The sequence below is a fragment of the Anopheles merus genome, chromosome 3R, assembly GCF_017562075.2.
Source record: "Anopheles merus strain MAF chromosome 3R, AmerM5.1, whole genome shotgun sequence".
NCBI classification, from domain to species: domain Eukaryota; kingdom Metazoa; phylum Arthropoda; class Insecta; order Diptera; family Culicidae; genus Anopheles; species Anopheles merus.
The window spans coordinates 16,534,726-16,558,140 of NC_054084.1; the positions used below are offsets into that span (position 1 = coordinate 16,534,726).

The 23,415-nt window shown below is 41.2% G+C and overlaps 1 protein-coding gene across 5 annotated transcripts in view; it reads left to right on the top strand.

Moving 5' to 3' along the window:
• The window catches only part of LOC121595238 (discoidin domain-containing receptor tyrosine kinase B), a 248,757-nt gene extending 226,527 nt beyond the window's left edge, over positions 1 to 22,230 (top strand). For 4 of the 5 annotated variants that reach the window (XM_041919032.1, XM_041919033.1, XM_041919035.1 and 1 more), the window contains 4 exons: positions 12,030 to 12,189; positions 12,297 to 12,446; positions 20,092 to 20,221; positions 21,467 to 22,230. In XM_041919032.1, the coding sequence (XP_041774966.1) occupies positions 12,030 to 12,189; positions 12,297 to 12,446; positions 20,092 to 20,221; positions 21,467 to 21,543 (517 nt within the window). In that variant the 3' untranslated portion in view covers positions 21,544 to 22,230. Of the gene's footprint in view, positions 1 to 12,029; positions 12,190 to 12,296; positions 12,447 to 20,091; positions 20,223 to 21,270 lie in introns of all 5 variants that reach the window. The other variant, XM_041919037.1, reaches the window with a different exon arrangement.
• The last annotated feature ends 1,185 nt before the right edge of the window (positions 22,231 to 23,415 follow it).

Genomic DNA, 23,415 nt, shown 5'->3' on the forward strand with positions numbered 1-23,415 from the left:
ATATTTTTTACTTTTGTTATAGAGTATAATTCAAAATTTTTAATTTTAATTCAATTGAATCTGTTCTGTTTGAAAAAAAATATTAACATATAAGACCAAAACCTTCAGTCTAAGGATGCAGAACATTTGTAAAATATTATTTTTATGTTGCAAATAAGAAACCGGGGCGCTCAATTATACGATAAACCTTAATTTGAAACGTCCACGTGTTAATACAATTTAAAACATTAAATCCTTTTGGTCATGTGTGTCATCTTGTCAAAATTAAGTGCAATGATTAGAGCGTGTTACAGGGGGCAGTCCTGTGGTACAGTCGTCAACTCGAACGACTCAATAACATGCCCGTCATGGGTTCAAACCCAGAATGGACCGTCCCCCCGTAGCCTAGTGTTTGACTATCCCGGCAATACGTGGTGATGAATTAAGTCTCGAAAGCCTGTATAGGCCTGCATGTCCTCGTAGGACGTTACGCCAAATAGAAAAGGAAGAAAAAGAAGAAGAATAATAATAATAAGAAGAAGAAGAAGATTAGAGCGTGTTTTGTTTCACCTCCAGGGATTCAGCATTTCAAGTCTAACAGTCACTTTCCCAAACACGATCGAGGGAGGAACGATAGTTGCAGTTGCCTAGACACCACAGTTGTTAATTTTAATATTTCCTGCTGATTAATACAAATAATAGTTCTACAAACATCCAAGAACACCACCCTTTAATGTATTTTTTGTCCATCGCTTCAATCTTTCCCATTTCGATCGAGTTTGGGAAAGTAATTGATACTTATTAACAGTGTTTTCCAGGGGCTCTCATAGTTGCGGGACACTTCCTTGACTCTTTCTTAATGGAAATGAACTATATATGTTGGAAATTGGACTCTTGGCACCCTTTTTGGACAGGCTGCTTGGAAATTCCTATTAGATTTGTCCAGCAAGAATGCTATAGAGTCCAATTCCCATTTCATTAAGTTCAGTCCACGCAACAAAGAGTCAATAAAGTGTCCCACAGCTATGAGAACTCCTGGAAACTCCTGGAAACTCCTGTAATGTTCTTTTTTTAAATTAAATCTGAAAAAATTGCTTTCAATATTTTGTGGTATTTTCGTTTAGTTGATTAGAACACTAAAATAGTATAGAGTACTCGAAGGATAGATAAATACCAGCAATGCAGTTAAATACACTTTTTATCATAGACAGAGTTGATCAAACGAGCCAACTTTCAAACTTGTTTGAACTTGAGGTCCAAAAACCGGATAATAAGACCACAATTTTATTCTAGTCCGTGAATAATTCAAGCCATATTGTTCGACGATTATTTATTTAATTTAATAATACAAGTACATTGGATCTGTTGTATGATGTATGTAAACTTAATATTCAATGTACTAATTACTGCGTGTCAAACGTATTTACCTATTACATTGAGCATTCCAACTAATCGGCACTGATGTCAAGCATTACATTTAAATAAACCTGCACTGTCGGTGGAACTAAACTCAAATGCTGTTCATTATGCAAAACTTTTCAACTCATGACAATTGAATAATGAGTGACGAGTGTTTTGTAAATCCACCAAATAAACTACCAAATCCGCCCAAACCCAAACCCCCACCGCAGCTCATCAACGAGCCGCGCGTACAATCAAAACCGGAGTAATTTAGTACATTCTCTGCACTCTAGACTAGAAATAAACCACAAAGCATAATTGTTGACAGTTTCTGCGCCAAGTGCTGTCAGCCACAGCTAGACGGGCATTATTCATTAACCGGCTCGTCTAGCTGCTATGGCCTAATCGTCCCCCCGCGCCGCTCTCTCCGTGCATACATTTTTCGTCATACCACATAGTTTTATCTCCCACCCGCTATCGCTCACTGAAGGCAAACCAACCAACTCTACCTGCAGTAGAGGGTTTGCGAAGAGCAGGGGTTCGTGGGGTCGATCGTGTAACATTTCGTGTCAAGCGTTCATAAATCCTTAAACAAATAAAAATCATCCAGCCAACGAAATGGTTTATCCTTGGGCCCGGGGCCCCCTTTGCCCTTTGCGCCACAAACGACCCAGAGTTGGATGAAAACTGTTGTGATTCCATCGCGATTCAGCAAAATTCAACCACCCCCACATAACACATAAAAATACGCTACATATTTAGCCCCTTGCCACCGTTTTGATCCGTTTGCCATGGTTCGTTGCAATAAAATTCAAATTTGACGCCCATTTTAGCTCCACGCAGGGTCAATGGTGGTGTTTAATACTGCTAGCGAGGGTCGATAATATACATAATTCTGATTTAACCGTGCCAAACCGTGCCCACGAAAGAGATTACATTTTAGGCAGCTCAAACATGTGCAGAAAACGTTCGCCATATCGTTGCACAATTCAACACAATTACATGAAATTCAACATTCCTACGTATTGTCTTGCGTACGGCAAACGGCGTGTATAAATTAAATCCTAAACCATACCCCCAACCCCGGGGAACTCATTGATGGGTTCAACAAACCTACAAACTTCCGAGATGAATATTTCAAGCGTCCTCGTTCCCCCAGCTTACCTGTGGTAGGTGTTTCCCTCTATTCCTTTGATCCCTTTCCAGGGGGAAAAAGCGCCGCTACACAATAAACGATGGCTAATAACAGTATTCTTTTCGGTTGCTCCACCGTTCCGATGCAATAGAATAATTGAGTTGAAGTGCTCACGAGATGACCATTTCAAGGGGACGCACACACGGACATGACGGAGGTTGTAATGACGGGTGTAAATAACCAAGTGTGGGCTGGTGGGTGGGTTTTTTTGGTAAGTTCGATCGGGTGTAATCACTATTACGCATGCACGCGCGTTATGCTTTTGTAAAACGGTAGTGTGAGAAGCGATTCTGGGCAGGGCTGGGTTTGGCTTTTTTGTGAAAAAATCCTATAAAATAGTATTAAATGTTTTTATGTGCAATAATTTAAGGATTTTGGGGGATTGTATATTTCATTTTCCTATGTAAATAATTCAAACATCAATTAAAGAACCTTCACACGAGCAACGAGCTTAATAATTCCACACAATGACCACTCGCCTGTGCCCCGCACAATCGTTAAATAAAGCATGTTCACTGCTCTTCATGTGCTCACAAGCAAGCGATTACGCGCGCCTTTCGGTTAGTATCGATAGCAAAATCGCACCTTTAATGCCCATAAGTGACCAACCATAATGCGCCACTGCTTACGATAATGCTTTGCGATAATTCTTTGCTACCCACCACCACCATCACCACCACCACCAACAGCAACACGGCTTAACGGGAATGCCCTTGACAAATCCTTCGCCAATGTGTGCATCAGGCTTTATAAGGCGCAGATTAGTTGCGAAGACGTAAAGCCTCAAATTTATGACACCGGACGTGTCCGGCTGGGGCAAATCGTGGTTTTGTGCTCCACGCGAGCCATCTTCCGTGTGCCATCTTCTTGCCAATCGGTGTTGTACTCACACGGAGATAAAGAAACGCAACAAATAGTACAAAGCCGTGCACAAGGATTGTACAAGGATGGAATGGATGGGGGAAGGGATGGTTTTATGTTGTCCATAAATTAAGCTACCCGAGATCGACAGCGTTTGTGAGCGTAAGCTCAGGTGTTGCCACTGACAGCATCCGGCAGCACTCCGGGGCATCAGTCGGTTGGTATATGCCATTTTCCGATCAATTACACCTGCCCCAAACGCTTCCACAAGCGGTGGCCTGCAAGTGCGAATTAAAAGTGCTGCGAAACGGTATTCGCACAAGGCAGCATCCTTCGTCCACTTCATCCATCACTGTCAGGCAGTGCGAGAGTTTGTGTGCGTTTATGTGTCACTGCCCTGTCAGGGACAGTTTAACACATCCAGCGAACAAACACACGCAATCAAGTTGCGCTGGATTGCCAGCAATTTTTCGCGCAGGCACGTAACTAAATTTTCCGCTGTCCGTCCGAGTGGACCGAAGAGTGGACAGTGAGAAACCTGTTTACCGAAAAATCCTGTCCCCCTTGGAAGCAATCCACACGCGCTGATCAATCAATTCACCACATTTGGGAAACGCTTTCCACACTCACACTCCGTGTCGTTATTATTTAGCTATCGGCTTTTATATTTAATTTACGCATCGCGTTCCATTCCACCGGATGGAGCTAATTTGGGCGCCTCCGGGCTCGCCCCCTCCCAATCGCTGGAGTGGTGTGACTGTGAGTGATTGGTGAATATTTACCTTCATCACCTGTCCAACCGCCCCCTCCGGGGTGGACTACTCGGCGGTGAAATAATAAAACCGTTCGATTCTCACCAACCGTCCGCTGGGTGGTAGTAATCCTATCAGGCTACTCTTGAAAAGTTGCACAAATTAATGGTTAAATTATGCAACAGGTTCCCCCTTGTTCCATTTTCCGGACAGTTTTGTTTGAAGTGGTACATTGTTGCCCAAAGGGCTGTTGCTGCTGCTGCTATGGTAGCTCTCCAGCAACCAAACATGGTGCAAGCACACCTCACCACTTCAGCGGGGTTGGATTTCGTATGAAAAATGCATTTTTTTTTAAATTCCACTCTTGAACTGTGTGCGTATTGTGCTACTCTACCTGTTGATGCGATGGCGATGGATGAAGGATGATTTTGTAGTTATTTGCCGATGGCTTTGTTTGTGGAAAATGTGTGTTTCGGTCATGATATTTCAGTGTAAAACAATGTTATTGTTTTGTTTTAAAGTTGCATCTATACTATTGTTACGTCAATAGCTTGGATTTTTGTATTCTCAGGTGAATTATGATTCGTTTGTTGACAAATGCATTGTAAGTTAAATTTTTTCCCGAATTATTTTTTGTGAAAATTGAGTTCAATAACATCAACAATGCACACTCAATTATGACATACATGAAGGCATTTTTCTATCCATATTTAAATGTCTGTTGACCTCCCAATCAGCAGTAAAAATAAAAATAATAACACTGAAAAACATTCGTCAATTAGTGACGGACAACACACATTCCAGTTTTTACATGACGGCCATGTTGTTAAGCCGTACGAATTGACGACTGTACCACCAGACCGGCCCTAATCTAATTGACAGTATTTTGAATATCACAAACATAAGAAACACAGCTCTTGTGGTTGACATGATTCAGAATAAATTAGTTATTATTTTAGCGCAATGATGCATTCTGAGTAACTTTATTTTGCAAACTTTTCCAGATAGTCTTCAAATGGGTTTGAAAAATACAAACATGATAGGAAAACGAAACTTTTTTAAAGTTAATTTATTGTAGGGTAAATGAACCAGTATTGGGCAGGTTAGTGCAGCAGTTTCACAAAAACTGCTCGTACACTTACCATTTTTATTACTTTTCATAAAAGTGACATTATTTTGAACGATAAACTATCGTATTAAGTTGTGCTATTTTTTATTTGCCGTGTTAAATGTATTTTTTAGAGATATTCGTGAAAATTCAATCACTTTTTTTGTTCCCATTTACGGCAGTCTGGACCTATTTTCGGCAGGTTGTGCTCCTATTTTCGGCAACGCGAACACGGGTCGGTAAATGTTTTAATCAATGCCAATAGGTAGACAAAAATGTTTAAAACAGTTTTACATTCTCACTTTCCCAAGATTGGTATTGAAAAGTACTTAAATTATTAATTTTATGTTGCCCAGTTTGGGCATTTTGCTGGCAATTTTTACAGTCATTTTGATTTGAGTCACAAACAAAGTAGGCATTGGAGAAAGGAGACTGCCTGACGGCTGTAGAGTACTGCTCCGACTGGCTCACAAATTATCATTTTTCTCTCAAGTTATTGGATTATTGACAGTGAAATTGGTGAAATTTTATACTAGAAATGTGGTTTTATGTGTCGACATACGCGTTTCAGTGTTCTGATCAAGTTATAAATGAATATGCAGCAAAATCAAAAGTGTGTCATGTGTTTCATGTTTCGGCAGGAGCCCACAGCATTGATCTGTCAAAAATCAACATTTACCGTGTACCTTTTGCCGGCAGCATTTAAAGTGAAAAATAACTTGTTTTTCGTGATTTTAAAATTCCAAGCGGGCTAGTATAAAATCTGCAACCATAGAATCTTTCATAAAAACCACACTTTAGTTGTGTTCGTGCTCTGGCTCTCTTACAGGGTTTCCCACGATTAATTGGTCAGTTTCCATGATTTTTAGTGCGTTCCCACGATTTATTGATCGTATCCCATAGATTTTTGGTTCGTTTCCATAATTTATTGGTATTTTCCGATTGGATATCAATACAATTGCACCAAAAAGTTCTGGGAAACGACCAAACAATCGTGGGAACGCACCAAACAAATATGGGAGTCCACCGAAAATCGATGGGAACCGACCAATAAATCGTGGGAAACCCTGTAATAATGAAACCTGCCGAACTATTGGCTGACAGCAAATCTGCCGAAACATGTTGAACTCCGCACATTTTGCTAGATGTTTTGAAAAATAGGCCAGTAAATGATGTGAAACTTGGTGAATATGAATAACACATGAGCATATCTGTATTTAAAAATATGCGTGGAGACTATGTTCAGCGCGTTTTTGCATTACCCTGCCGAAAATAGGTTCACTGCTGAATGCTGGTACAGTTACTCTAGTAAAATTTGGTTTGTTTACTTTTGGTCGATCAGCAGAGAAAGTGTTTGAATCAAAACATTTTTTAAAGGACGCAAACGTTTGTTCTTACATTTTTTAACCATTTTTACCAGAACAGTCTGGTTAAATAAGCAATTAACTGTCCCTGTTCAAAACAACTACAAAAATTGAACAAATCGACCAGGTTTCTTTGGAATCTACTCATCATTATGTGAAATCAGTTTGGCTTCTCATAAGCAAGCCACTTTTCTCGACAACTAGTTGAAAATGGAAAACAATACACACACACAAAGCTCCTCATAATTGCAAACACATTCCAAACAATGATTGAAAGTAGCATTTGGCCTATTACGCTATTGCATAACATTCGAACGAGCTTACACAACGTTAGAATACGGTCTTCCAAATGCTACCGATGAGAATTCCGCCCTGCTACACGGCAACCTGATCAGTAAATCATGCAACCTGCCACACCCTCCCCGCGTGCATCACACTTGGTGGTTTTGTGCAAGGTTGCTTCCCACCTCCAGCCATGTAGGAAATGCCACACACTCTTCTGTTGCCTCCGTTGCAGCGTTTGAACGGGTCTACACAATTTCATCCATTATTCAAACCACACATTCATACACGCGCTGGTAAAGCTGCATGGATAGAAGAAAAAAAAAACAGTCCAACAGGCAAGCCAGGGTGACGGACAGTACTTGGTCACCTTTCAACACACCGCCGTCCATTTCCTATCGCGCTCACTTTCCAATCGCCAAACGCCGCTTGCTCACATTGTTCCTGTTCCACTTGTCGGAGCTTTTCCTCTTTAAGTGTGTGTGTGTGTCCGTATGAGGGAAAGAGGAAAAACTCTTTTTTTTTGCTTTCTTTTGTGGAAAACCAGCATGTTGTTCAAACTGGCCACCGTGTCACCAGACACCACACCGCTGCACCCCTCTCCCAGCACCAGGGAGTGATGGTTTTGAATAATTTATTTATTTGCAACATGACAAAGGCTTTTCCTCGTCGAATCGGGCCGTCCCGAGCGATGGATGGGTGCAAATGTGACTCCATTTGCTTTCCCTTTTTTGCGCCCCCGTTTGTGTGCTACAATTTCCTTGCACACGGTAGCTTTTTACCTCGTTTGATTGTTGGTTGTTTTTTTTTGCAATGTAATTTTGACAAATGTCATTTCGCGCCGTTCGAAAATTTACTTTACTGTTTTATTTGTGAAGGATTTTACAGGGCGGCGTTGGTGTCCTCTCTTTTGCTCCGTTTTTTTTTTTCAAACTGCTGCATCCGGCATGGTTTTGGCTGCAAGTGGGAAGAGAGGAAGTGGTCCAGTGGACACCACTGACTGACGTGTGACAATTCTACCCGAACACACGGACAATTAACCACCAACACCACGGGCCAGCTTCAGTATGTCCGTTCGCATGACAGCGGAACTTGTGATTATGAATGCAATGTAGCTTGTAATTTTATTGCATCCTGCCACAGTCATCAAAAAAGAAGAAAAAAACATGAGGGGTGAAACGTTTCCTGTTTTCTACTTGGAGTATTCCAGTTTTATTATGTTCAATTCCAATTGCAAGTACCATTTTACATTACTTACTGTTTTGCTTATTGAGTTACTAGTACTGTTTTAGTTTTTGCAATGAATGTAACTACCTTTAAATATTTGTTACATTTATCATATTTTTATTTGCTTCATTTTATGCTTTATTTAGGATGAATGTAACATAAATTCCTTTATGTATGGAATTAATTTACTGTCCCATAGCGCTTAATTTCAAAGATCAGAGGCTAAACACTGAACCATCAATATCGAAATTACGCTCCAAAAATCTCGCAGCAGCACAACAACCAAAAAAAACAGTACCATCACACGTCCATACACCCATTTGCATCATTTGTTTTGATTACTTTCAATAATCTACATTGTCTGCGCGCGCGCGTAAACCTTACGATAATTTATTTTAATAATTCATGCCGAAGGCACAATTCAGACAACAAGGGCACACACACACACCGCGCTACGGCAACAAATTGGCCCGCGCGGCGAGGCAAAGCGGGCGAGGTTTAATTTGCCAAGGCGAATAATAGCGCCCAGGCCGGAGCCGGGCCACTTTTATGTGTATCCCATTTCTTCCCATTTATTTGAATTCACCCCCCCATTCCGGATCGATAATCGGGTCGAAGCCATATGGACACATTATCATCGGGAAGTTGAGATCGAAAGATGGTACGACGAGGTGCAGCAACAATCAAGTGGTGTGGCAGGGGCTGGGAATGAAAGGAGAGAGAAAAAAAACACGAAATTCCACGTTGTTTGGGGATCATCTCAAGCCCCCCCGCCTCCCAGCACCACCACAGCGCGAGCCGTGTGCTCCCGCTCTGTCCGGGGCTTGTAGATTGCGATAATAAAATATCCAATCAAGAATATTGCACCATCGCCGGGACGGTTTCTGGTCACCCCGGAGTCGACGCTTTTACTGCACGGTGCAGTTAAGCAGAATGCAGCACGCGGAAAGGGACGTGCCGTCACGCCAAACCCATCGTTAGTGGCGAAATTAAATGCAAACAGAATGAGCCGACACAGAGAGAGAGGGAGAGAGAGAGAGAGAGAGAGAGAGAGAGAGAGAGAGAGAGAGAGAGAGCGGGCACCCATATTGGCCAGTCGTTTCTTTTGGTCCGACCGAAGCTGGTCGGATGGACGGATGGACGGTTTTGTTTGAGGAAAAAGGGAATGTCCGTTCCAGGGGGTGATGATGCATTTGACCATTAAAAAGACCCGAAATGGCCTGCGCCACAGTGCAATCGTTTTGTGGTTGGCGGAGAGCAAAGCATCGACATGGTTTGGGGTTTTCGGGTTTGTGTATGGATGGACACACCAATGGTATAAATTGTACCAATTGCCGATTTGTTTATAATTTATTTCTTAGTTTGAAAATTGATAACTTCACCCCATTCTAGCGATCATGTTGACAATTTTTTTATATGTATTTGCAACAGGTAGAACCAGTTAGAAACGTTGTGGAAATAAATGCTAAAGAGTGAACATTTTACTTAAATCTGGCTGAGCTATAGACAAATAGCATTCACTGTAGTTTTTTTTCTTTCTAAATGATCTTGTATCTTCTTTAAAATATGATCTTTATACATTTTTTATTTAATTAGTTTATCGAAGCTATTAAAATGGTAAAAAAGTATCGATATTGCATACTTTCCGGCGATTATGTGGATTTATTAAGGTGCAAAGACTCATCTAATTATTTTATTTTTTGACCAGCAAACAAAATACAATACAATACGGTACGATATTGCATTCCATGAGTTATTCAGCTAGCTTGGATGACATTTAAACTTTTTTTCATATCAAAAATTATTTTAAAATATAACAACCATTGCATGTTACATACCTTTAGGCGCTCTACATTTAAAATGAATTGTTCACGACGTTTTGAAAACATTTCAGTAATATTAGGCATTTTATTTAAATTAATAATAGTAACAATCATTGTGTAAACTTTTAAAAAAGAATTTTACGCCCCACACCGAGCTGGGATAACCAGGCACTTCAGCGCAGTGTTGCATATCCTGCTGCTCCCTAAGCAGTAGAATTATCTTGACCCGTTCACTTTATCAAACCCTCCATACCGTACCAAAAACGCAAAATCGTTGCACAGCAACCGATCACGGCAACGACCATCGGCTGCTGCGTCATACATCATACTTACCGTGGCTAAATTAAATAACGCATCCACTCGTCGCAACCCGGTAACGAGGGAGAGAAGAGAGCGTCTGCTCTTCCCATGGAAGCAGCAGAACCATCGGATTGTCGGAAATTATATTTCCGCGCCCATTTGCACACATTCAATAAGTGCAACTTTGGCCGATCACTTATACCAGTACCTGTGCAGTAACCGTGGGCACACAAACCAGGTACAATATGTATATTGGAATGAGCATCCTGGTCACGGCATCGGTGGAGTCGCCCGGCTCGATCCGCAGTGGAACGGAGATCTCGAACCGAAGTGGTCAATAATTTATAAATGTAAACCGTTCCATCCACCGGCCAGCCTCTGCCCCAAGTTGTGCTGTACGATGTTGCATTTTTGGGTTAAAATTAAGCCTCTCCCCCACACGCTGCACCTTGATTCACACACACCATCTGGATGAAGCCTTTTCTATCCGTTCGTAAAAGGGTTTCAGTAATTTCGTTCATATTTACCGTACCATTACACTTATGCTCTCAGGGTAACGGTCACTTCACATTGGCATTGGCAAACCGAAAAGCCCCGGTGTGTGTGTTTGGGATGGTGGGGGGGGGGGGAGGGGGAGTGGGGTAACTCGAAATAAGTGCGTTTATTTATTTAGGATTTAATTTATTATATAAACGGTCTGTTCATTGGTCGCTCGCTCGTCGTTCTGCACGAGTGGTTATTAGGTGAGTTTTGGGCAAATTGTAAAAGCGAGTACAGGCATCTTCACGTGTGTGTGTGTGTGTGTGTGTGTGTGTGTGTGTGTCTGCTCCACAACTCCACAAATGGTTCACGCGTGTGAATGATGATGAGCACGGAAAGCGATACACGGAATCGATTTGGGGTAGGTGATGAACGATACCGGCCTGATAGGAGCATAAAATTTGTACCGTTTTCGGAACGTAATCGAGCCCGGAGCCAGATTCTGGCCTGAAAGCAAATGAACGAATGGAGAGAGAGAGAGAGAGAGAAAGGGGGAGGGTCCCTTAACGCTGGATTGCTTTGCAAAGCTCATCGTACTCGTGTCGGTTACAGTACCGGCACGGAACAGGTCCATTCTCAGGATGAGTATGGACGTACGGAAATTGATACGCTTACACTTCCTTGGGAATGAGTTATGTGGTATGGTGGTCGGCAGCGTTGAATAATTAATCTCGAGTGCAGTTGATTTATAAGCAGGCTCGGGCATTTGCAAACCGGGGGGAAAGGGATTCACTGGTATCTGCTGGTCATTGGTATTTCGCGAATGGAGTTGTGCGTTTCGATCGATCGGGCTAGCTCGAAGAAGGCAGGTGAAAAATGCCCAACCATACAAGTTGCAATTGGCAGGCCACAGCCACAAAGTATTTACGATTGAGCCGTAAAACTTCCGATTAGAGCGCATTCGCGCGCGCGCTCTCATACATTGCATGCATAAGCTGCCGTCGGTTTTGAGGATTTAGAATGGGATGGGGGAAAAGTGGTTCCATGCTAAAATGAACCCCTATACGAAACCTCTTACGCTGGGGAGTCGGACCGATTGAAAAGCAATCAAATATTTTACCAAACCACACTGTGCACTATTATGCAATATTTAAATTGAATGGGGATGACTTCTAATTGGGCTTATTGCAGTGCGCTCTTAGCTAACTTACTAACTCCTATGTTTTGTTTTTTTTTCCACACCTTTACATTCAACAGGAGTTGCTTAGTTGGACCACAGCTGGAGATTAAAATCTGCACACTAGGAACTGTGATAAATCGCATAGCATATCCTGCTGACTACTGCCACCTCGAAGGTGCCGGAAGACAATCACAACCAATGCCGATTCGGTGGATGGCCTGGGAGAGCGTACTGATGGTAGGCTAGCGGTGGCATAACACTGTGTCCCGCCAAGACAATTCTTCTTCCACATTATTCGTTTGCTTACTGTTTCTTTTGCTTTTCGCTTTACACCCCATCAACAGGGCAAGTTCACCTCCAAGTCGGACGTGTGGTCGTTCGCTGTAACGCTGTGGGAAATTTTGACCTTCGCCCGGGAGCAACCGTTCGAGAATCTGAGCGACGACAAGGTGATCGAGAACATCGGTCACATGTACCAGGACAACAAGAAACACGTAAGTGGTGTAATAAATTGATTAGATAAGGGTGAGATAAATCACGAAGATGGATCGTGCAGGGCAAAAGCTGTGTTTAGTTATGTGGCTGCAATAGAAGCAAGTTTTGGTGCACTCTCTTGCCAAGTCTGGTTTGTTCCTTTGTTTTTGGTAAGCTACGATATTTTTGTGTCTTAAAATTTCTTTCTCATTGCTTGTTACATTTTCTATGTTTTAAATCAAATTTCTGCTTTAAGTTTGCAAACCTAGCAAACCATATTCCGCTTGTTCCGCTTGGGGAAAATAACAGTTGAACCGTTTTTACTAACCCTAATGTACACATTCATGACAAATTGAATGGAACTGTAGCTGTAATGTACCAAGATAAAGGATAAGGAAAAACAAAGAAAAAAGCAAAGAAATCTCCCCCAACCGGGAAGGAGCCAAGTGGGAGCAGCAACAATGCATCAACCATTTTACCGACCGTGATCCCTTTCATTTCATTTGAAACACGTCTCGAAACTGGTGCAAAATGTGTTTCCCTGCTTCGTGCGATCGAATAATGGCTTCAGGAGATACATTTCAGAACAGTCTGTCTGTCTGTAAAGCTTTGCTTTCTTTGTTTCATCGTCCCTTCTTTCTTTTTTTTTTTTTTTGTTGGTGCATTAGTTCGCACACAGGGCTCTTCTTACTGCATACGCGTTCCCCCTTTTTGGCGAAGCGCACTTGAACGAATATTGTCACTGGCAGCTGGCAATATCCTGCGTTGAATGATTCGCTTTTGCTGGGACTTTTTTTTTGCGCATTACAATGCTTCACAACGATGTGTGTATTTTATTTTATTTCAAAGCCATTTTCCCCCTGGTGCACAGTATGGATCGGTGGTAAGTGGAAAATGGTAAGCGTAAAACTTACTCAGGCACGTCGAAATCCTTGGCCACGTCGTTGACAATGTGCTGTAGCGTGTCAGAGTTATCATGCTACTTATGAGCGAAGTTACACTGCTTTATGGTAATGTGCAAGCTTCAATCACTTTCAAACTTAAAGCTCCCAAGCTTTGAGTGAATTGAATGAAAGAAAATGTAGATTTTTTATTTTTTTTAGCTTTTTAACTTTTGGTAAAACAGACGGAAAAGAAAAAAAGATAACATACAGCAAGAAACGACAAGAGAATAATTTCAAAAACTAAGGCTAAGCTGTGTTGATTTTTGAAGCATTTCTTAAGACTAACATGTTATGAAAATCTTACCATCACTTGGCAGTAGAATTGAAGCAAAACAGGTTAACTTTTTGTTCTGCAAATGTTAATAGCAGATATTGTATGAGATATGATAACATTTCACCTTAGAATAGCCCAAAATTTTGCAAAATGGCTACTTGATTTCCGCATTATTAGACTAATATGAGCCGAATAGACTGTTTAATTGACCGCTGGGGTATGATTTTTTAGCTTAACCTTACTCTAAAATTACGCACAAAATGATGGACATCATTACACAGCTGATTTAATTATTGTTTATCAACCTGATTCTGACCCGTTTTGGGACCTGCCCCGAAAGTGTCAATGGTAGGCTACACCCGTGTTAAACACTGCCCCGTTGGGACATTCTATCCAACAAAACCCGAAAGCATCCTCCTCTATGAGCTCTATTTATAATTTCACCATACACATATATAATTCATAAGCCATCCCGTGCTGCGACATCATACGGCAGTAACGGCAACCCTGGCGGGCTGTATTTAGGTGTTTCAAATGTACAAATAATCGCTCCCCTCTTTCTCTCGCCGGCCACCGTGCAGATACAGAAGACGATACAGACGGCGACTATACCACCCTCCCATCAGTCAAATGTGTGTAATTTAGGTTCTATTTCGAAATGGGCGCCCTTCGCGTTTGTGGCTTCTTAGGCTGCCACTGCATGAATGATGAACCTTTGCATAATCCATGAAGTCCTGCGCCAAGACAAAAGCCGCCCGGCTCCGTAAAATGCCACTGGGAAGTGTAACAACGCGGGGCGACGTAGAACCCTTTTTGTGAATCAAAAACAGCTCCCGGTGTGGGTAGCAGGGACCAAGCTAAGCATGAAAAAGGGGCGCCAAATGAAAAACGGGAATCAACAGAGACTCGGGACCAGTCTCCAATTGTGTCAGTTGGCTTGGGGGGGTTTTTTGTGTGACGTATTTTAACCCCGCTTGCGTGTGTGTGTGGGTTTGCAAGTGTAAAAATAATTAAATTCATCATTTGTTCAAACACCGTCGTCCCTCTGCGCATCCCAAGAAAGGAGTGTGAAATAATCACGTTTATTAGGTTGCTGACTCTAATGAAATTCATGCGGTGGGGTCTGCCCTTACTTTCCCTTTCTCCAAAGGGATGTTTGTGTTCGTTACTGTGCCCATTAAAACGATGCCATTCCTTTGCTAATGGCGTCATATTTATGGCGCAACGGCAAAGAATTAAAACCGGTGAAAACGAGACGTTGTGGGCATGATTGACGCGTTGCCAAAAATTGTCTAAATGTGAGGCATTATTTTCTGCGCGATAAAACAATGCCAATCTGGGTATCATCAGCTGGCAGCGCGGTGGCACAGACTGCCGTCACCGGTGTCAGCGTTTAATTGCTGAGTGAATCTTGTCCGAATTTCATTCACCTTTTTTCACCACGTGGGTGAAAATCGGGACTGAAAGCATTTCCTGTGCACCGTCTTCGCCACACACCCGGAACCGTTTGAAACTTTAATCAGGTAATTAATATTAATGACTAATGTCGCGTCCCATGTCACGTCGGCAGCGCTTGCCGTGAAGGCATTCAGCTGCCAGCTGCCAGCTGCCAGGATGTGGTGACTTAAAATTCAAATGCTTCCCTTCCACACAAGGATCAATGTTGATGTCTTCCCGCTCAAGCCAGCCGGCTCTAGTCACGTCAATCATATACATATATGTGCCACACATTAATGCCCCACCGATGCCGGGCTTTTCCATCGCCCGTTGAACTGAGCTGTGGCGTTTTCGCTTTCCGGAGTGTTGCTTTCCGGAGCGATGGCCGTGACAGCTGAGCTGAGGTTTTAGTTTAATTCCTTCGCTTCGGAGAAAGGATAAGCGATTTTATAAGCGTACCGCCAACGTGTGCATGTGTGTAATGTTCAACCCCGTTCCTTCAGCTGCAGGGAGAGGACAGGCCGAGGGGCTCGCTACGCACAATCTGGCGTTTGTAATAAATATTAAATTACACTATGAATAATGATTAGCCGCCGTGTCGTCATCTTAGTCAGGTGGTCGGGGCACGAATTCGCTACCAGCTGGCTGGGTGATTAGGTGTAAGAGGCTTTTGCACAACTTCCGGTGGCTTTCTTAGGCCCCAAACGCACCAAAACCGTTCGATCTTAATTACTTGTACCCGATTGCATACCGAAATTCCCTGGGCTGCAATTCACACCGGCAAAAGCGTCCTGGGTGAAACACATGCTCACGGTCGAGAATTTCATCTTCACTGTACAAAGCCAAGTACAAATTAAACCTTGCATATGCTTGCTTGCTTCAATCACCAAATTCCGTGAAATTCTTCCGTTGGGTTTACTCATCAATTATTCTCACTGTAAACACACGCCCTTTACATGCAAGCAATTGATGCATGTTTAATGTAAAGTCACCTTTAACACTTGCTTCGGGACGCCGCTGCCGGTGACGTTCTCCGATTGGATGGAAGCTGTTGTAGGCAAAAAAGTGAACTTATTAATTTGCTCCAATAAGCACACGTACACACACACACACACACACGGGACACACGGGGTTAATTATGCATGCGCATTAGGTGACGCTCTGTTGCACTTAGCTGATGAGAGTTTGTGCTCAAGCGTCACATCGTTGGATGTGATCCTTTTTGCTGGGGGATTCTACGTTAGGGATCAATTTTCCAGCCATTTGAAGCGCAGGGAGAGGATACGTACCATTGAAGGGATTTTTAATGTATTATATAGGTTTTTTTTGAGCGTAATGGCATGCTGACAATGAAGTCGCTGTAAAATATTGAAATGATGTTTTAACTTGAGGGAGTCCTTTATTGGATGTCGAATAACGATACAATTATGGTTAGTAGTTTTTAAAATCGTATATTTTAGAAATCAAATGACGATGATAGGGCTATAGAAGATGAGCTATCAATCAATTCCTAATAGAGTATTGGCAGCTTTGGCGAATGATACTTACAAGCATTGCATCAGTATCGTTGTGTACTGGTCGCTCAAAAGCTTGTTATTCGGAGTTTATATTTTTATGTTTCAACGAGAGCTTAACCACCGACGAATCGACGTGACACTTCGAACAATATTAGCTTCAATAGTTCAATAGTCTCCTCGTTTCGAATGAAAATACGTTACACACTAGCGCCATCTCTATAATAATTCGCTTACTACTTCTGGAATCGCAACGCGCAATGTTTTATTCACTTCTCATCTCTTTTGTTGTTATTTGAAACCCTATAACATAATTTTCCTGTGTGTTTTGTCCAATAATTCTCACTAGATTTTGCCTCACACTTGCTTCGAAATTTGTTTTTGGAAAAGATGTTTACATCTAAGCAGCCGCGAAAAGAGCTCATTTTGACAGAAGTGATCGCCTCAATACCAAATGACAGTGCTTACGTGTAGGACAAGGTGTGTTTATTTACCAGGTGAATTATTAGCACGTTTGACAGGCGCCATCATTGAGTATTGTTATGTCAAAACACTTACAATTTTCTACACCTCCCTCCAGCTCTTCTCGATTTTAATACCAGAGCACCCAGTATTGTTATGTCAAGTCGTGAAATGTCAATTTGCTCTGAAGCACTTCACCTCCTAATATCCATACACCTTGGTGTAGGACACTTTTGTAACTCAAGTGTCACGTGTTCGAACAGGTCGATGCATTTAGAGTAAATTTACAGAAAGCCATGGGAAAATTTTGACAGTTAAATTGAACATTGATTATGTTTAGCGATGTACGTTGCTATGGAGTGAATGAGAGGTTTGTTCAGCATTTTACACTCATTACCTATATAAGAATATTATAAGAATTAGAATCCAACTAGAATATTACATTACTGATACAATCCAACGATCTCTTTTATTCGTCACCATGTAATAAGCAAAGGACGGTGTGCATATTGTACCAGTGTGTGCCGATTGGAAGTTTCATTTAACTCTCAGTGTTTAAATGAAAGTAAGTAGGAATTCTTTTACCCAGTTGGAGCATGTACTGTGCTGGTCACAAAATTGCAAACAATGAAAAAAGGTATCAATGTTTCTGACTCAAAGAGTAAACTGCAATTACTTCTCCTTTATTCTCCAGAAGTGGCAGACCGTAAGAAATTTAACCAATATAATCTTCCTAATATTAAATTCGTTCACTTTTCCACGTTAACTATAAGCCGTTTGTTTGTAAACACTTTTTCATGAAACTGTCAAAAGCGAGCTGAAAATGGCATCCTAGCAACGGGTTTTGCATCTACCTGTTCTCCTTAATAGATCTTGACTTAACCATTTCATTTTAAATATATGAACTACCGCTAATTTATTAAATTTGTATTATAATACGAATTTCTTTGTAAAAGTAGTAGAATATATAAGTAACAATGAATGACAAAACTTAATTGTTACGTTAAAAAATTATTGCTAAGCAATCAATTTGCTTTCAAAATACGTTCATAAACAAAGCAATGGTCCCTTTTAAAATTTAAGCCAGAAAGCTGAAATTTGAACCTGTCATTGGAACAATATTCATCATTCGGATTGTATCCGTTTGACAATTACGTTCCGCAATATTTCCCAAGCTTAGTACACAACTAAGAACAAAATACCACCTTCAATTTAAATCGACCCAGCCACTTTACAAATATCACGGAAAAAAACAAGAAATGTACCACCAAATAATAAAATTCCAATAAATAATAGAACTTCACGAACAGATTCTGCATCGAATTTAAACAGCAGAATTGCGTTCCTAGTTATTAAATTTATACAGTTCGCACGTAGACAGCAAGCGCACCAGCAGCATCGCAACGATTGCTCCATTTTAAATGATTCCAACGCAACGCAAAACCATACCTATTCGCCTGGAAAACCCATCGAAAGTGTCTTTCTTCATCAGTGATAATTCAAATTGATGGCCTCCACTACGGGAGCTTCGGGTGTGGGAAATTGTAGGAAAGAAAAGAATGTAAAAAAAAGGCGAAACAAGGCATGAAAACAACTTCCCCCAACCATCGAGCTTTCCAGTCAACCAGTCACTCAACCGTCAATAAGGACGTGTTCCATCTACCTCCGGATGGATAGGACCCGGTTTCCGTGTTTCCGGTCTTAACATGAATGATGTGCAAAAGTGCAGTAACGCATTCTCTCTTTCTCTCGCTCTGTACTTAGCCTGTGAAGTCCGTCCGTGAGTGTGTGTCGAATCGAATTCCATTTGATTGACGCCGAAACCAAGTGAAGTTCACATTGCTTCGTTTTACAAGAGGCTCTTGAATTTTACTGGGAAAGGGAAAAAAAACCCCCGCTCTCCATCCTTACCCAACGACCATGGTCCAGGTCTTCGTTCGTTTGGAGACAGACGCCGGTTGCTAAGGTGTGCTTGTTATGCGTCATTCCATGCGCTGCCGCTGTGTCGATTGAAAATAGTGGCAGATTTTGAAGAAAAACAACAACAAAAAAGGTGCTTTTGCCCACTTTCCTAGAGCGACGGGAAAAACAAAGCGAGCTTCCGTCATGCATTGAAATGAAGGCAAGTGTAACTTTCGTTTCCAATCGCTTCCGGCGGCACTTAAGCGTTATTGCAAGATTAGATTCCTGCAACGAATTCACGTGTTGTGTGTGTGTGCGTGAAGTAAAAATGCATTTTTTACAATTTTTGTTCGTTTTTTTCCTTGTTGAAGGTAACGAATTGAAATTCATTCCATTCAAGCATGAAAAGGATGGTAGAAAAAGATCCTTCGCGTTTTGAGTCCCTTCTTTCATCCCATTTTCCATTCTACGTATATTTTTAAAATCATCACGCTTCGGAAAATACGTTCATCAACATCTCCACAAACCACTTCATCACCAACTCTTCAACTCTAATGAACATTACAACAATTGTTAAATGTCACTTTACAGTAACACAACCAAAGAGGAGCAGCACGTTTCTCCAATTTTGCCACCTTTCCGACACACATTCCCTGACCAGGGCAGCGGGTAGTCAGTTTTTTGCTAAATTAAAACGATGAAGTGCTCCACGGTAGTACGCTTCTGTCCCCCCGGCACAGGAGTTTTCTGAAGAGATGGGCGGCAAAAAGAAAAAGAAACCCGTTCAAACTCCCAAACAGAAGGGAGGGAAAAAAACAGGCATCTCAAGTAGTCACCACCTCAAGCTCAAGCTGTCTCGAGTGGAAGTTTCAGTGCTTGAGCAGAGTTTAGGAATGTTTTAACAACCCCTGCTACCTCAGTAGTTAGCGGTCAGCGCAGTAACGTTTTTGAAGAGTTTTAACTACACTTTTTTATTCTATGGCGCTTGAGAGTTGCCTTTGATTTGCGGGAGGGAGTTTTTATGTGTTATGGAAGAGATTAATTTCAAAATATAATAGCGCAATCGTGTATTAAAATAATACATTCAACGCATAATTAATTCGTTATTTTTTATCCTCTCCTTTTATTCCAGATTCTGCTTCCAATTCCTGTCGGCTGCCCGCGAGAAATCTTCGACCTGATGTGCGAATGCTGGCAGCGTAACGAGGCGAGCCGGCCAAACTTCCGCGAAATTCATCTGTTCCTGCAGCGGAAAAATCTAGGGTACAGACCGAATGCTTCCCTTTAAACTCAGCCCCTTTATTTTTGTACTTTTAAAACAAACACTTTCTCATACGATGATCGATATGAAATGAACAGAACAGCAACCATAATACACTCAACAACGCAACAAACAAAACCTACAACGAATAACGTTAACACACCTCGCACGTATCCGTTTTGATGGCTGCTGCTACCGTAGTTTGACGTAAAACAATTAGAACAATACAAAGCAACTAGTGAAAACAGAATTGAATGAACTAACGAACCGACCACCGTACGAGAATGTTTAAAAACAAGTGATAAAAAAGACGAAACGGCCAACACACAGAAGAGAAACGAACGATGGAAGTAGCGCAAAGCATGAAACTTGATTGTTTTGGTTTTTTGTTACCTTTCGTTTTGCATTCCCACCAAATTGACGCGTGTGCGTTTTTGGTCCCTTTTTGCATAGCTGAAACTTCCCTTCGTTAGTGTATTATGTTATTACTTTCACTTTTCTATCATTTAATTTAGTTGTGCACCTCTTTCAAAAGTGTTCTTCGTTCCTACACCACATTTTTTCATCACCTTCATTCGTTGTTCATTCGTTACCCGATCGTGTTGTGTTTGTTTTACCATTTTTGTCTATTGAGTGTTTGCCTATGTGTGTGTATGTGTTGATTTTGGCACCATTTTTCCTTTTGTTATATTGAATAGTGCTGGATGTTATTTTACATTCTTTTTTTTTCTTTTTTCTAGTGTTTCCAATCGTTTATTTCATCGGAAACACATTCAATTAGTATGTTCGTAATTGTTTTTGTTCTATTATCCCATTGTTTCCTCGTTTTTTTTTTGTACAACATTTTACACATTTTTTCCTATTTGTTTATTTGTTTGCTTTGGACTGTTTCATTGCTGTTTGTTCAGTGCATTTGAGGTAACACGAAACAAGCACTTTCAAATACATCTCCCGCAACACTTTGATAATTGAAAAGAGAATCAATCAGTCACCATTTCTATTGCTAACATACTTTCTCTCTTCTCTTTCTCTCTTCCCTTTCATTTGCAGTGAGTATTTTCACCACCTGTAAAATTGGATTTAAAACAAAAATGCGACCGAGCAATCGAAAGTAAAACAATGCTCTTTTTTTCTATTCCTTTCGTGATGAACACGAAATGACCCTACCCCCGCGACTCACTGCACACCCATACATTGCACCTTCCAAACCCCAAAACACACAAACAATTCCATGAAATCCACGCAGCCCAACCGCACACCGTTCTAGCTGATCCAGTCCGGCTGATGACGGCCAAGCGGACGAAAACGCTGACCCGAAATTAGTGCAACCGGTCGGAATAAAGCCCCAGCTGTTTGAGTGAAAGTCTTTCAAAATCTTTAACCCCCGTTCCCCCGGGCCGGCAAGCAAAGGGGCAAGCTACCTGGTGCAACAAAGTCGCGATGCTCACACAGACACACGGTGTACACGGTGTAACAACACTCAAGACACAAACACACACACACACGTACGAACGGATTCAAACGACTAAGAAATGTGATTTTAATACGACCACGCGTGGCCAGTGGGTGGGCCAGAGGAAGCAAAAGCATACGGTAAACGATGGACGGCTCAACACTAGTGATAATCTGCTGTAGTAGTGTTGTGTGCTTTAGGCTGAAATCACATCGAGCATAATAATGTCGAACAGGGAAACAAATCATATCGAACGCAACGCGCGGCACACTCGAACTCGCAGAAGCGTGCAGGTGGTGGACGTAGCAAGGTGGTAGTAGCAAGCGCGGAAACATTGTGAATATGTTTTAAGGGTGCCAGGAGGAACAACTATCGATCCCACCTAAAACGTAAATTTGAAATTGGGAGCACACGAAATTCGCACGACAAAACCGTGGACGATTCCCCTCGGCTGATCAAGCATCCTGCATGAAGGTATGTGCGTTTAGTACATTCGTTTCTATTAATCGCATAAGAAACTGCAAACGAACTGGATTATTCGGTATTATTCATTACTTTATCGGTTACTTTATGGAACAAGTTTTAGTTTAAAACTCGAAAAATACACTACACAATTAGAGAAATGCTGCGCAAGCAGCATAATTGCTTTCACTGGGGCCGGAACGGAAAAGGAGAAAAACCAAATGAAACAAATGCCATGTGTAATAATGAAGTGAATTGAAACTCATAAAAAACACACACACCCAGAGATACATCTACACATTCATGTAGAGTAGGTATTATCAGTAAGAACACATACACAAACACACACTAACGAAATGTAAGTAGCACTGTAAAGAAACATTATTCCTTGTGTATATTGAAGAGCGAATAGGAATTGAGAGGAGACGCCGCTCAGAGACGCCCGTGACAGGAAAACCTTCTACTGTGTTCCTTTAAACTGTGTTTAGTTTTTGTTCTGCATTTCTTCTTATGTTTCCAAACATTTTCCGAATGTAATGTTTATCCATACAGACACAAACACAAGTACACCTATAAACATACACATTCAATCGCAAGGACATCAGTTTGCCCCTAAAGTTAGGCCGTGTCTTTGTAACGACAACTTGAAATACCCCTAAAGGTAGGCAATGCGGTATTACTATTAAATATTTTGCGCAAAATTCGTACCATATCTTGGTTGTTTTCCCCCTTTTACATTGTACAATCAAGCTCAGTTTGCTATACGTTAAAATAAAATTAAATACAAGCAAAATTAGTCACAAATTGATAGCGAGTTTAAAGTATTCTATATCATCAATCGAATCATTTCATTGGATAGGAGCAAAAGGAAGGCCAGAAGTCATTTGAATTAAAGCATTATTTAACGAAATCATTAAGTAAGGTCAACGTTGTAGGTTAGTGGATCGAACGCGATTACTAAAACCCCATAAGGAACACTTTTCTCTTTTTCTCTTATTATTATTATTATACAAGTGAAAAGGAAAGGCAAAAGCTAAGGTCTCGTAAAATAAAGAGGGAACAAGTTTGCATACAAATAAACACATAAAACACAAAACTCCGTTAAAGAATTGTTTGTTTTTTTTTTATGCCGAAATCTGTTGTTTTCTTTGCTTTAATTTCATTTTTCTTCTTATGTTTTCAATTTTTCATTAGTTTTACTGTTTTATTTCATTTTTTTAGTATAAATTTTGATCATGTTTAGTGATGCGTAAGTATGACATGATTTACTTTATTTTTTT